This window comes from Panthera pardus, unplaced genomic scaffold, assembly GCF_024362965.1.
Source record: "Panthera pardus isolate Hobbes unplaced genomic scaffold, ASM2436296v1 HiC_scaffold_6, whole genome shotgun sequence".
Taxonomy (NCBI): domain Eukaryota; kingdom Metazoa; phylum Chordata; class Mammalia; order Carnivora; family Felidae; genus Panthera; species Panthera pardus.
In genome coordinates this window covers 59744306-59760034 of record NW_026526991.1, presented here as the reverse complement: position 1 = coordinate 59760034, position 15729 = coordinate 59744306, and the positions used below count along the sequence as shown (strand labels likewise).

Here is a 15729-nt window from a genome sequence, read left to right as displayed (position 1 = left end):
ACCATTTTGAGTCTTTTGAAGTGGAAAAATCAATGGCATTAAGTACCTTTGTATTGCTGTGCTACCATAAAAGCATACATTTTGCATACAATTATAAGATATGGATGAAATCTTTATGCATTCCTAAATAATATTTATAACACAGTTGAGGTATTTGGAAAAAATATCTGGAAGGATAAAATCTATAATGCAAGCAGTAGCCTTACATAATTCTACAGTATAAACTTTTCCTTTTGCTTATCTGATTAAAATTAGCCAATGATAATAAAACATTTATATAATAAAGGATTTTATCATATAATAAAGGATAAAAAACTTCCAAATGCCTTAGTGGATGTGAAAGTTTAAAACAAATTAACTGTGTGATTTAAATGATACAGTTGTCCTCCTGACCTTTGTCAAATGCTGCTATAACATCCTCCTATCTCCAAAGACACAGTCTCCACTGAAGCCAATGTTATTTGTGTTTTTGCCAAACTTCATTGGTCAGAAAATTAATGACTCTTGACTGTAGGTCACCAAGGACCATTTATTTTTTTCACTTAGTAAAATTTTCTGCAAATTAAAAAGAGAAGTCACATTTGACACGGTAAAAGCGTTTCTCTTTGCCCTTATAATTCATCTCCTCCACCAGTGGAGGGAGTTCCTTAGCCCTTAAAGTAATTTATTTTCTTTTCAGTGATGGAAATAGTAAGAAAATATTTGGAGTCTAATAACAACACTGAGCCCATTACCAAGTCTGTCCAAGTTGTTGGAGAAAGTAAGCAAGGGAATTTTTATGCATTCCCAGACATGTCAGTGAATGTGAAGACATAAATACCTTTATAAAAATATCACTTTTAACATTGTGGTCTTAATATTACTACGGTTAAACAGCTAACAGAAACTCTGATTTACTAACAGAAGATTAAGTATAATAAAGTTTGTTTCTTTGTCTATACTTCCCTTTGTAGGATCTAGGTTGTATTTTCTTCTAGGAAAGAAAATGGATTTCAGTGATATCTTTTATATTTTTAATGTATTTAAGTTATATTTAAGAGGTGGCATTTTTTAGAATAAATTTCCTCTGTGTAGATAAATGTAATTGCCTGGAGGTTTGTATGCATAAGATATATAAACAAATTATATATAACAATGTAAGAAATATTTAGGGTAACTTTGGATAGATATTCAACCTCAAATTTAAAATAAAGTGTCTTCATATATAGAGAAGTATATAAATGCCCTTGCATTACTCTTCCTACCCCCCAAAAAGAACACCATAATGACTGAAATGACAGTATTTCCTTGTAGAATCTTGTGCTCATTTTAAACATATTTGAAAGGGAGAAAAAACAAAATCGGTTAGTTACACTTCAGTGTCAATCTGTTTATTAACTTCTGTCATAAAACATGTTATAATGTCTTGGGGAAAAACAGATATATTTTGAAAACTGAATAATGCTCAAAGTTTGAGGGCCACTAAGATTTCACAGTGGTACATATCATCTCAAAGATTCAGAGAAAAGAAGGAAGCAAGGTGGGTGAGCTGCAAGTATGCAAAGATATAACTGTTCCTTCTGCACTCCATTGTACATAAATATTTGACAGTTGTTGAATGAGAGACTAAATTTCCTAAGAGGATTCTAACTTTTGAGTAAACCATGTTCCTCAGTTAGGGACTTTTCTGTGTATTAGAAGCACTGTGAATGAGGTAAATTGTCACAAACATTCTGTCACAAACGATTCTTCCGCAACCTCAGTAAGAAGAGAACACAACAAGTTAAACAATAAAGTGAATTCACTCATAAAACAAATAAGCTCGATATGCAAGGGGAAAATATTTTCTATTAATCAGCATCAGAAAACCTCAAGGTTTAGGATATCGATTGTATATTAGAAACATTTGAGTCCCTACTAGTGTAGCATCAATGAAGATAAAATAATTCATTGACTGGAAGATGAGGGAGGGAAGATAAGGCAGTCATCACTTTTGTCAGTAGTAAACGTAACACAAATTCAGTACACATAATGTGAATATTCAGAAAAACAAGTAGGCTGTGTAACAGGAAGTGGTGGGGAGGCAATCAGCATAGTGTAAGATTGCTAATAAGAATTAAGTACACTTAACCTAAAAACACACCAAAAACCAAAAACCTTCTTTTGGAACAAAGCCCTCAAATTTTGCTCTAGTGTCTGTATAGTGAACCGACGTTATATTAGCATTGTTTATTTAAAAAGACCCAAAGAGCCAAGAAAAGACATGCAATAGAGGGTGAAATTTTGTCACTTAGATTCTGAACAGGGAAGAATTCTTCAGAGCCAAAGACATTTTTGTTACTCATAAAATGACACCCCTCAGTAATCTACTTAGTCACATGGAAAAATCCTAAGCACAGGATAGACATAAAATGTAAATAAATATATATATAAAATACATGTTTCTGTTATATTATAAACATATATATGTTAATTATATATTATTATAATTATATTAGATATATTATATATTAATTATATTAATATAATTAATATAATATTAATATATATTGTATCTATTAATGTACTATAATAATTATATAATATGATATATTATATCTCATAATGAGATAGAAATATAAAAATTTGAATATATTTTAGAACAGTTAAAATAATCTATAATCTATAAGAAAATTTTTATTAATATCATATCCAGATTGGAGAGAAGTCAGAAGCCAGTGATGAGAAACAGTACAATAACAACATTCATTCTGCTGGGACTGATAGATGACCCTGAGCTGCAAGTTGATTTTTATCTTCCTATTTCTTACCTACACACTGAGTCTAAGTGGAAACTTGACAATCATCATACTCACTTTTGGGGATCCTCACCTTAAAACACCCATGTACATTTTCTTAAAAAATCTCTCCTTAGAGATCTCATTCACATCTGCCATTACTCCCAGGTATTTGTATAGCATAGCAACAGGTGACAACATTATTACCTATAAAGCTTGTATCATCCAAGTATTTTTTACTGACCTCTGTAGAGTATCAGAGTTTTTTCTGCTGACCGCCATGTCCTATGACTATTATGTGGCCATATGCAAACCCTTGCATTATGTGATCATCATGAGCAAGAGGGTCTGCAGGATTCTCATCATCTGTTGTCGAATGGCTGGTTTATGTGTAATAATCCCACCACTTAGCCTGGGTTTAAATCTAAAATTTTGTGACTCTAACATGATTCATCATTTTGCCTGTGATGCATTTCCCTTAGTGAAAATCTCATGTTCAGATACATGGTTCGTGGAATGGACAGTTATAATCTGTGCTGTGCTGACCTTGAATATGACTCTTACTTGTGTAGTTCTGTCATATGCTTACATCATCAAGACAATTTTTAGATTCCCTTCTGTTCAACAAAGGAAAAAGGCCTTTTTGACCTGTTCTTCCCATATGATTGTGATATCTATCACCTATGGCACATGCATTTTCATCTATATGAATCCTACAGCAAAAGAAAAAATGACCATTAATAAAGGAGTTTCACTGCTCATTTCTTCTTTTTCCCCTACATTAAACCCATTTACTTATACCTTGAGAAACAATCAAGGTTAAGATAGCCTTCAAGGACTCAGTCAAAAGAATTGCCTTGCTCTCAACGAAGTAAAAGGAAATATTTTTTAAACATCTCAAAAACAAGAATAAATGTCCACAGACATTTTATTTTGCAAGTCCATAATCGTGTTTTTTAGTAATATATGCTTGAGTTACATTAATTTTCTCAACACTTCTTTAACCTCCCTTCCATTGAGCCCTTCTCATGCCACTTTTGTCTTTTGATTTTTCAAACAAATATTTGATAGTTTTGCATATCAATTTCTTAAAAATTATTTTGAAAAGAAAGTAGCTTCATAATATTATTACAATATATAATAAAAATTATTCCTTGGGAAAATATAAGGCAAAATTCTTTGTGACTCTTCAATATACAAAATAAATAATATCTAAACACATGTAAATTTTAGGCAAAATATCTAAACTGGATGAATAATCACATAACTTAAAAAACATGTGAAAAAGAATAATAGCACTTTTAGTGTTGAGGAAATAGACCAAAATTCACTATTATGAACACACAGAAATACTGGATACTGGTTTCCATCACCTATGGCAGCTGCATCCTCATAGATATCAAGACTTCAGTGAAGGAATCGTAGCCATTAACAAGGGTGTGACAGTGTTCACTACCTCCATTGCTCCGGTTCTGAACCCTTTTATTTATACACTGAGGAACAGGCAAATCAAACAAGCCTTCAATAACCCAGTCAAAAGAACTGTGATATTCTCCAGGAAATAAAAGAATGTGAAGCCAAAGAAACACATATAATAAACTTATCAAATTTTCTAGTCAAGTTACCTTGTTCAAAACACTCATCCTGCTCTACTAACATCTTCCTCACAAATGTCTTTTAAGATCCTTCCACAAACAGGCATGCTAACAGTTTTTAAAGATCTAAATCCTAGTTTTACCTCCAAATTAGGAAAATCAGAAAACAAAACACAACAAATTAAACAGAAGTATATCTCCAAACCAGAATATATCAAGAGAAAATTTGTTACATTTTCAGCAAAAGACTAAGTAATGGTTGTCATTGCTTCTTCCAATACAAAACTTTCAAATGATTTATCCCTTGAGTTCACTTCACAGATATGAATTTGGTAGTTTCTTTAGGTCAGGTACTATGTTAAACACTAAATATAAAGGAGACAACAAAACCAGCAAAAATTTACTCCCATGTACCCTCAGGGCCAAACAATTCAAAAGAAAGCAAAATAGTTGACTTGCACTCAAATAAATATTTTTCTGTGAAAGAGTTATAAACCTTACAATTATGGAAAACTATCAAAATACCAAAACAAATGTTATAAGATTTGTAACTATTGTCACTATATCAAACTGATAATAACCAAAACTTTTAAATGTTATATATAAGCTTTTCTCAAAAACTACATGAAGTAAAAGGGAAGATGATAAAAATGGATAACTATTTTGAAGACTTCAAATATTTTGGTATTGCAAAAAAAAAAAAAAAAGACTGCCAGATGTAGACACATATATTGAAATGCCAACACAGAATGTCACTAAAATACACAAACCCTTGCCAAAGAAATCAAGGAAATAAAAACAGCTAGATACATAGGATGTTGGAAACTTAGAAAAGTTTCCAAAAGGAATATGAAAAGCTATATATAAAGGTTTTGTATCTTTTATTATATAAAGATATACATTGGAGGAATATAAACTGTTTACCACATTTCCTCCAGAAAAAGTAGCTCATACAGATCATATTCTGAAACTACTTTCCCCATCCCACTACTCTCCATGCTTTAGGAATTTGAACTGACATTTCCCCTCTGCGTTCATGTCTAAGTCTTTTCCAACCGCTGTTTGAAAACTGCTTTCCTGTCAAAATATATTTTCCTCATTCTTTGTTGGGTCACTCTTTTTTTCCTTCAGTTTTAAATTTAAAAATTAAGTTTCTCAAAAAAGTAAGCATAAAACTACCCTTTGGTCTAGTAATCCCACTTCTGGGTATATACCCCCCAAAAAACTGAAATCAGGATCTCAAAGCGATATCTGCCCTCTTATATTCATTGCAGCCCTAGTTGTGATAACCAATATGTAGAAATATATGTCCATCAACCTAAATGTCCATCAGCTGATGATTGGATAAATTAAATGTGGTGTATATACAATGGAATATTATCCAACCTTTGAAAAGCAGGAAATTCTGCAACATGCAACAATATGGATGGACCTTGAAGACTCCTTTTAAGTGAAATAAGCCAGACACAGAAAGACAAGTAATCCATGATCCCACTTACATGAAATATCTAAAATAGTCAAATTCATAAAGCCAAAGATTAGAACAGTAGTCACCAGGGACAAAGGGAGAGAAAAATAAGAAATTGTTAATCAATAGGCATCACTTAAATTAAGCAAGAGCATTCATTTGGGATCAAAGAATTCTAATTCAGGATACACAGATTTGGGTAAGTAACCCAAATAGTTTCCTATTAGGGAGTAAAAGTCAGCAGCTTTTTAAGCAAAAGGGAATGCTTTGTATACATTATTTGCAAAGAACTTTTTATTGATGTTGGTGGCAAAAAGCTAATCTTGACTGAATATAATTGGTTGCTAAACAAAATCTATTATTGTAGCAAATTGCAGGTATTTGGGCTGAATCCTTGGAATATTTGAGATCTGATCCAGTTTAAAAGCACATAGTTCGACGGGTGAGGACAGGTTCACCTTCTTAATGGCCTCCCAGCTTCATTGTAAAAACAAAAACAAAAACAAAAAACAAAATAAAAACCTTGATATAAGTGACTCCATCTCATTTTGCTTTTCACATTTCCCTCTTTTGTTTAAGATCTTTCTCTGAAAACATCACTAATCAATCATGTATTTGCTTAGGCCCACATCGCTGGATGGACTTATCCCAGGAAGTCATGTCCCATGCTGGGGGGAATTTTTAATCTTTGGCGGATGTTTTAAGGACACTGTCATTAGAATCAGGCCACATTGAAAAACATGAAGGTAGTCAGAAAATGGTTCCTAGACAGTTTCCTCATCTGGGGCTTTATTTATAAGCCACTTGGCGTTTCGGGTGAATCAATCCATGAGTGACCACAATCAGATGCCCATGGAGGTTTTAGATGATCTTTCTTAGCAAAATGATAAGCATAAAAGGAGTAATTAGCAATAATAATATTCCAAAAACCTCATGTATCTTAGGCATTAATCTAGGAAATTATTAAGAATGTTGAATTAGGAAGTACCTAAAGGCTCAGTACACTTAGTGCAACAGAACAGATCTAAAGAACAAATCTAAGGAAGTAAAACCTTGCTGTTGGCAAATCATCAAGACCAGCACAATTTCATATTTTAACAAGATAAAGTCCTAAGTACAAAAATGGAGTCATTGCTGTCAACTCTTGTCACATCTTTCCCTCTTTGCTCTTAAGTCCCTGGAGAAACATCAAGAGAGTAATATTAGTCCCTAAAAGGCCAGAGTGGTTCCATTACCTGCTCTGTTTCCTTCTAATCCCTTTGTCTTAGAGGAGCAGGATGGGGAGGGGGGTGGCAGGGGATGTGGGGGGAAGGTCCTGTGACTAATTCCTCCATTCTGGTCCATAAAATTCACACTGATGAAAAGCATCTGATATAGTCATCTGTGCAAACATAAGCTGTGCATCTGGGTGAGTCACAGCAGTGGATTCAATTTTTAGTAAGCATTTGATTAACATAGTAACACATATAATTAAGATTAAGAGTGACAAATGAGTTTCTCCTATCATTCTTAACCATGATCCTATTTCTGATGGTAAACAACTAAAGAGATCAAAATAACCTCCAAGCCCTGGTTTCTTATGTCGCACTTCAGCTAATAGGTAGATATCATCCTTTATAAATTTTAGTTATGTTACTTCACCAGACCAATATAGAAACAAAATTTTTCTAACAGGGCATGAGTGCCCTCCTGTTGCTCCATTAAAATATCAAGTTGCCTCTTATTTTGTAAGACAATCTCTGCGCTATCAACCTGAGTTTGTTGATAATTCAAATGCTTGAACAGAAGCATTTGAGGTGATGGCCATGACTATGAATAAGTTGTATATTGTCCTTTCCAAGCCTATTATCCCAATCCAAGGAAAAAAATGCTTAGGAAAAGGTATGACCAAGACCCTTTCTATATATAATTGAGTTATTGATAACAGCAATCCAAAACTATAACCATCCCAGCTTCACCAAGTTCTTTTTAATTGGTATTAGAAGAATCCCAGACTTGGTACAAGAGCAGTGGGGGGGGAAAGTCTTCCTAATGGTGGCATCACAGACAAAATAAATAACCCCATAATGTCCTTTCCATTTAATAAGAAGAGTGAAGTAAATACGTGTGCCACACACATAAAAATATCCAGAACCTTCTAAGGACAAAGCGTAAGTGGGTCCCTTTGCTCAGACTGTTTTACCAGTTTATTTTTTTAATTAATTTATTTATTTTGAGAGAGAGAGAGAGAGAGAGAAAGAGAGAAAGCAGGGGAGGGGCAAAGAGAGAGATACAGAGAGAGAATCCCAAGCAGGCTCCACGTTTAGCACAGAGCCCAATACGGGGCTCGATCTGACAAACCATGAGATCATGACCTGAGCAAGATCAAGAGTCAGATGTTTAACCAACTGAGTCACTGAGGCGCCCCTCTTTTACCAATTTCAAAGGATATCTCATGATCAAAATGTAATCCACTTTACAGAGTATAGGATAATCTGATTTACTGGAATTGTGTGAGTGATTATAAGAGCATCTTATTTTTCTGTATACTTGAAGCAATAATGAGTTTGATTTTTATGAGTCAGATTCAGGCTAAGAGATGGGGTGTTTCCAGGAAAAAGATGGGTGGAATTAAGCTTCCACTATCCTCTATATTTTTTTTTTATCAATTCCCCATATCATCCCATTAAGGGGAAGCATATCTGCTTCCTAATTATCCAGGTCCATTACAGATTTCATTTTTCTACCACAAGGATATGTTAGAAGAAACCACCCTGTAGTCATAAACTCCAACACAGAGTGAGTTTATGATCATCTGAATCATGTAAGAGTGCATAGCTACAAACATTCACTGGAAAATAACTTATGTTCTACCTATACCATTTATATTTTTAAAACATAAGAAAAATTATTAGTTAATGTCCAGATCTGAGTGACAAGATATTTCCTGATAAGAACAGGGAATCCAACGGAAGACAGTTATATCTGGGGCTTGTTTTCCAGATGGAAGTTGGTACTTTCAAGGACGCCAAAAGAGAAACCTACAATTTTACCAATAAAGTTTCTCCCTCCTTTTAGGGATAGAGATCAACTATTAATTCAGGCACCTCCTGAGTATGGTTTGCTCTGGAACAAATCCATCAATCAATCAGGTTTGTAGAAACAAAAAGTTTTTGCAGGATAGGGACAGAAGGGTGTGATAAGGCTTGACCATCAGCAATGAGGGTCACAAGAAAAAAATAAAATATTAACCCAGGGGCTAAAATCATTCCTAATAACAAGGGCCATTGTAAGAACTTGGAGAAATGCAGATAAGTCAGCTAGTATATGAAATCCAGGCAGGATAGAGTAATTTAACAAATAAGAGATTCAGTCCACAGGACAAATAACAATATAAAAGCAGATATGAAAGCAACAAGTTCCTCCAATACTATAGGTGTTTACCACCAACTAAGAAGTCTTACTGTGTGTAGTATAGCAAATAGCATTAGGATACTAATTAGGAAAAATAACAGTGCAAATACTTTGATCCATCAGTCCTTCATAATTAATTTCCTAAAGAATCTGAGGAATGCTCTCCAAGTTAAAATTCCAAGCATAAACCCTTCCTTGAAATTCTTCATTGAGCAAATGGGTTCAAAAGAAGGAATACAAGAATGTATGTTACAAATGGAGTCAGATTCCTTCATAGAAAAGTAGATAAATGAGCTTTTCCAAAAAAATAATTATGAAAAGGAGTCTAAAGAAAATAACTAGTTAGTGATTAAAAAAAAAAAAAAGCCACAGTACAAGTCAATTCTAAGGTTACCACTTTGGCAGCCTTAGAAATATTTCCCCACCAGTATTGTTTCATGAAACTTACAAGTTTTTATCAGCTGCCCAGCAGGTCATCTGATGAGTCATTTTCATCAGAGGTCTTTTCATGGACTACTAAGACAGGTGTTTTGTTCAGGTCATACCATAAATGGGTCAGTGGACTGAAACTACAACCATTGTCAGCCCAATAAAGTTTTTCCTTATGAGGTGCTCTAGATTGAGTATCCTTAACAATAAGCTTTAGATTTTTCTTAAGGAGGTAATTAGTATTAACTTTGATGGACTTGGTTTTGAAAAATTTTAAGATTTTCTCACTGCTTGAACAGACCCTTTTATGTCTCAGTTTATTGTGGTATAAGAGCAGTAGCTTTCAAACATGTTGGATCATTCCACGGTGAGAAAAATAGTGCATATTATGTCCCAGCACATACTTGCACATAAAAAAACATAACCATAACTGAAATAAAAGTTAATTAAACTGACATGTATTTCCTACTTTCAGTATATGCCATGCTCTATTTTCCATTGTATGAAATTATTTATTTATATGTAGATAATAAATATATAACAAAATCGATAAATTATAGACAAAAAAAGACATATATCACCTATCCAACTATATATATAGATAGATATGCATAATATATGTTTTTTCTATTTGAATAAATGTTAATCATAATTCATCAATGGTGTGGGACCACAGTTTGAAAAACAAGCAGTTCCGGTAAATCCTTCCACAGCAGGAGAAATCTACGGGACTTCGCTGCTCCTTACCTTCTAAAGGGACACCTGCTGTCTTGTCTGCATTCTCTTGGCATCAATGCACACAGTTGGCACAGAGTTAATTTATGCTTATTACTCTGTTGACATTTTCTCTGGTTCATTTGGTATTGTTAGCTCTTCTTGCAACCTTTTTAACTATTCGCAATCTTTGCTTTTCAGTGAAAATGAGGAAGCCAGCAATTGTGAACTAACACAAATTAGCATTCCATAGTATAGTAGCTAGCTTATAAATACATTTGAAATTTTTAGAAATATAATATTTCTTGTAATACATTTTTTTAAAATCAAAAAGCCAAAATTGTGCTTTTTTTAAATTTTTTTTTCAACGTTTTTTATTTATTTTTGGGACAGAGAGAGACAGAGCATGAACGGGGGAGGGGCAGAGAGAGAGGGAGACACAGAATCGGAAACAGGCTCCAGGCTCCGAGCCATCAGCCCAGAGCCTGACGCGGGGCTCGAACTCACGGACCGCGAGATCGTGACCTGGCTGAAGTCGGACTCTTAACCGACTGCGCCACCCAGGCGCCCCCAAAATTGTGCTTTTTAATATAACTTATGCTTAGCATTTAATGTTTATCTTTTTTGGAAGTAATTTAAATATTTAATGAATAGCCATTATTCAGTTTAACTTAGTCTAAACTTTGATCTTATTCATATTAATTTAAATTACTTGCTTAACATAACAATCATATTTGTATTAGACATTAAACAGCCAAACATCATTTATTCCTCTTGTTGACAAATTTTGTAACATAGAGAAACAGGAGCTTATTTGACTAGTAAACGCAGGGAGAAAAAGTTGTTTGCATTATATCTAAGGCTGATGACTCTGAAGACATTCTTGTTTTTATTAAACCAACAAACTTGAGTTAGCTTTTATTTATCAAAGATTATCCTAGATCACATGAACTTGAAAAACACTTGCATTCATTTGTATCATATTTATAAGAACTTTAGGAATACTTAACTTATAAACACTTGATTTACCTTAAGCCAATTTAATAGAGCTCTTTTACAAATTAATTTTGGCCATACCATCCAGAGGTAGAAAAATATCATGTCTATAACATGCATGCAGACAAACTGACAGACATAGAGATCTTATAGCATTTTTTTTTTTAATTTTAGCTATGCCTGAGGTATGAAACTCAAAAGAATAGCTGGATCCAAATTGTTTCTGGCATATGGGCCAAGTTAAAATTACCTACACAAAAGCTCAAGATCTTTAACCAAAGACTTTTTTATTATTTCTATTATTATTATTTATACGTGGATCCTTTTAGGGCTTTTTGGAGTTATTTTGTTTTTTAGAAACTTCTGAATACCAATCAAAGAATGCATTTCATTGTCTCCAAGAGGTTCGGAATCCTCTCTTTTAAGGGTGTCTGTTAAGGTGGACTCATTTAAAATAAAGCCTTCCCAGGATGGTCATTGCAATTTTAAATCACCCAACAGATATTTTTAAACACCAGGAATTACTCATTTGACCCTCTGTGGAAGAAAAGAGTATTCACCTAAGGGAAACCATCCTGTGCACAGCTGTGAGCTGGCACCACAATCATCTCCCTTCTTAATCTTCCACTTGTAATCTTCCAAAGAAAGTCTACAACCAGAAGGAAAGAAGGCTGGACTTAAGAGGACTCACAGTTGAAGGAGACATCTGTCCCTGGAAGCAGTGAGCACAAAAGTCTTGAGTGAATACCACACCCAGTTCTAGGCCACACCAGGCCTGCAGCAGTGGGATTGCTTCTGGTCCAGCTTCTGACACCAGCCATGTCAATCTAAAATTGTCAAGAAGAATTAAGCAAGAGCATTTATTTGGGATCAAACAATTGCAATTTGGGGTACATAGATTTGGGAGCAAACTAAGTAGTATTCTACTAGGGAACAAAAGGCAGTAGTTTTTTAAGCAAATAGAGAATATTTGCATAAGTTGTTCACAAAGAATTTTTTACTAGTGTTGCCAACAGAATGTTAATCTTGATTGAATATAATTGGCTGCTAAGGCTATCACTAAGCACTCTCTTACTGTAACAAGTGCAGCTATTTAGGCTGAGTCCTTGGAATATTTCAGGTTTGCCCCAGCACAAAAGTTCATGGTTCCACCAGGGAGGACTTGCATAAAGCCCATCTCCTTAATGTCCTCCTGGCTCCATTTAAAAAATCCTTGACATAAGTGACCCCGTTTTTTAAAGACTTTTTAAATTTTTTTTTTAAGAGAGAAGTGCACGGGCATGAGCAGGGGAGGGACAGAGAGAGTTTGAGAGAGAGAATCTCAAGCAGGCTCCGTGCCGTCAGCACAGAGCCCTATGTGGGGCTTGATCCCACAAAATGTGAGATCATGACCTGAGCTGAATCACTTAACTGACTGAGCCACCCACGTGCCCTGTGACCCCATTTTATTTCACCTTTCACAGCACCTATAGTTAATGTATTTACCCTTAGAATTTGTTAAGAGGATAGAACTTCTGTTAAGTGTTCTTAGCACAATAAAATGTCCCAAAATACACACACATACATTTTTCAGATAAAAAAAAAAGGAAAGAAGCCTTTATAAATATGATTTTGAGTGCCTAAGTCACTTGATGCTATTTAAGATTCCTCTACTTGATTACCAACAAATCATCCAGCAATACCTATTGTTATTAAAAAGAACCATTCTTTGAGATTTCACATTTTTTTAACATCCTAAGGACATGTTTATGCTTCACTTGTGAAAATTTATGAAAAGAACATCAAGATATCTACTATTTGGTGAAAAAACAGAATAAGCTCAGAAAACAACACATTCATCATAGTTATAATACTAGTACTGTTATCTTATCATGAACATTAAGGATCTATCAGCTGGGTGATATTATGATTTACAATAAGAAATATCCATTTGGTAGAGGAGTACTGCTACATAGGGGCACTTGTACCCCAATGTTTATAGCAGCACTCTCAACAATAGCCAAATTGTGGAAAGAGCCTAAATGTCCATCAACTGATGAATGGATAAAGAAATTGTGGTTTATATACACAATGGAGTACTACGTGGCAATGAGAAAGAATGAAATATGGCCCTTTGTAGTAACGTGGATGGAACTGGAGAGAGTGATGCTAAGTGAAATAAGCCATACAGAGAAAGACAGATACCATATGTTTTCACTCTTATGTGGATGCTGAGAAACTTAACAGAAACCGATGGGGGAGGGGAAGGAAAAAAAAAAAAAAAAGAAGTTAGAGTGGGAGAGAGCCAAAGCATAAGAGACTCTTAAAAACTGAGAACAAACTGAGGGTTGATGGGGGGTGGGAGGGAGGGGAGGGTATGTGATGGGTATTGAAGAGGGCATCTTTTGGGATGAGCACTGGGTGTTGTATGGAAACCAATTTGACAATAAATTTCATATATTAAAAAAAAAAAAAGAAATATCCATTTGGTCTTCATCCACTTAGGATCACAGAACTCCTAAACCTTCCTAATGTGATGGAAGCAATAAAGGCTATCTTTTGTTATGTTAATGAGGTGATTTGGGAAGCCCTTGGTAACCTAAAGATGGAGGCTGGTTGCCAGAGGAAGCAACCATGTGTAGAAGTTTGGAGCTTTCAGTCCTCCTTTCCTCACTTCTGGGAATGGGAGAGGGGCTGGAGATTGAGTTCAATTGCCAATAGCCAATGATTTAATCAATTATGCCTATGTAATGAAGTTTCCATTAAGAAATAAAAGAATGGAGTACAGAGAGCTTCCAGGTTGGTGAACATGTGAAGGTGCCTGGAGAGTGGTGCACTTAGGGAGGGCATGGAATCTGTGCCCTTTCCCACATAATTCACCCTATATATCTCTTCCATTTGGCTATTCCTGAGTTATATCCTTTTATAATAAACTGGTGATCTAGCAAATAAAATGTCTCTCCGAGCTGTGTGAGTCACTCTAGCAAAGTGACCTTCCAACAAGAAGGTCAATGGAACCTTAGGTCTATAGGAGTCTGTCAGAAGCAGAGGTGACAACTTAGACTAGCCATTGACCTCTGAAGTGGGTGGAGAGCAGTCTTGTAAGACTAAGCCCTTAACCTATGGTATCTAACAATATCTCCAGGTAGATAGTGTCACAATTCAGTTGAATTGTAGAATGCCCAACGCCTGTTGGAATATCACTTCATGTGCAAAACAATACACATCAGAATAGGTGTCAGAATTATAAACTAAAAAAAAATCTTTCCTGGGAATCTCTCCTTCCCAATCCCACATGCCTCAAAACACACAAAAATCACTATGCAGTAATATCCTCTATTTCTCCTATCATAACATTTTTTCTATCTATATCCTTTAGTGTATTCTTAATATTGAAGTCAGACACGTAATTAATATTTTTCCCTTGGGTATGAATAGTACCCTGGCATTTCAAATGTTAAAAGTATGCTTTTCTCAACTATAAAAACAATATCAAAAGTAGTTGAATAATTTATAACAAAAAACCTTTTAAAAATGTTTTCAACAAAAAAATATGTCAAAATGTTTGAAATCAAAGATGAATTTTGGTTAAAACATAAATATGCTTCTTCCATTTTTATTTTTGTATAGCAGTATGAGTAAAAATGCAGTTAAATTTAATAATACATGCATTTTATCATTTTACATGTGATTAGTAATCTTCCAAACATCACAAAATGAGCTCTCCTAAATGCTCTGGTTTCTCTTCAAATCGCATAAATCTTTCGCCTTTTACAAAATGAGCTCTCCTTTCTTAGTCCTATTTCATAAATGATCAGATCTAATTTATATAGAATATATAATAGCCAACTATAAACAGACTCCCAAATTAATAATAGTGTACAATAATCAACTTTCTTAGTCTCTTAAAAGTCTCAACTGTCATAGTGGCTTTTGTGTTTGAAGTCTTGATAGGTTCCAGTTCCTTTTATCTCTTGTTATATAATACCTTCCTGTTGCCACCTGCTATATGATCTAAGGTGTCTCACTACTGTGACCAATTCCAACCAGAAAAAAGGGAGAAAGGCAGGATATGTGTAATGTATTTTTAAGTTTATGTCCTAGATTTGCAGAGATCATTCTATTGACTAGAATATAGCCACTTGGTTAGCAAAAGAGTTTTAAAAATTAACCTTGAGATCATAAATTCGAATCCTGTTATCACTCTTACCATCTGTGACATTTTTAGCAAGTTCCCTAAACTTTTAAAATCCTTCCCTTTGACTAGAGCACTTAGTCCGTTTTTAAAAAAATAGCTTTGCTAATATGCAATTTACATACCATACAGTTCCCCCATTTAGAGTGTATAATTCAATGATTTTTTGGTATATTTATAAGGGTTGTGCATGTATCACCATCA

At 34.4% G+C, this 15729-nt stretch overlaps 1 protein-coding gene across 1 annotated transcript; it reads left to right on the top strand.

The window, feature by feature from the left end:
- Positions 1 to 2745: 2745 nt before the first annotated feature.
- LOC109270584 (olfactory receptor 6C2-like) lies at positions 2746 to 3579 on the top strand. Its single transcript, XM_019455263.1, has one exon. The coding sequence runs from the start codon at positions 2746 to 2748 to the stop codon at positions 3577 to 3579; it is 834 nt and encodes a 277-aa protein (XP_019310808.1).
- The last annotated feature ends 12150 nt before the right edge of the window (positions 3580 to 15729 follow it).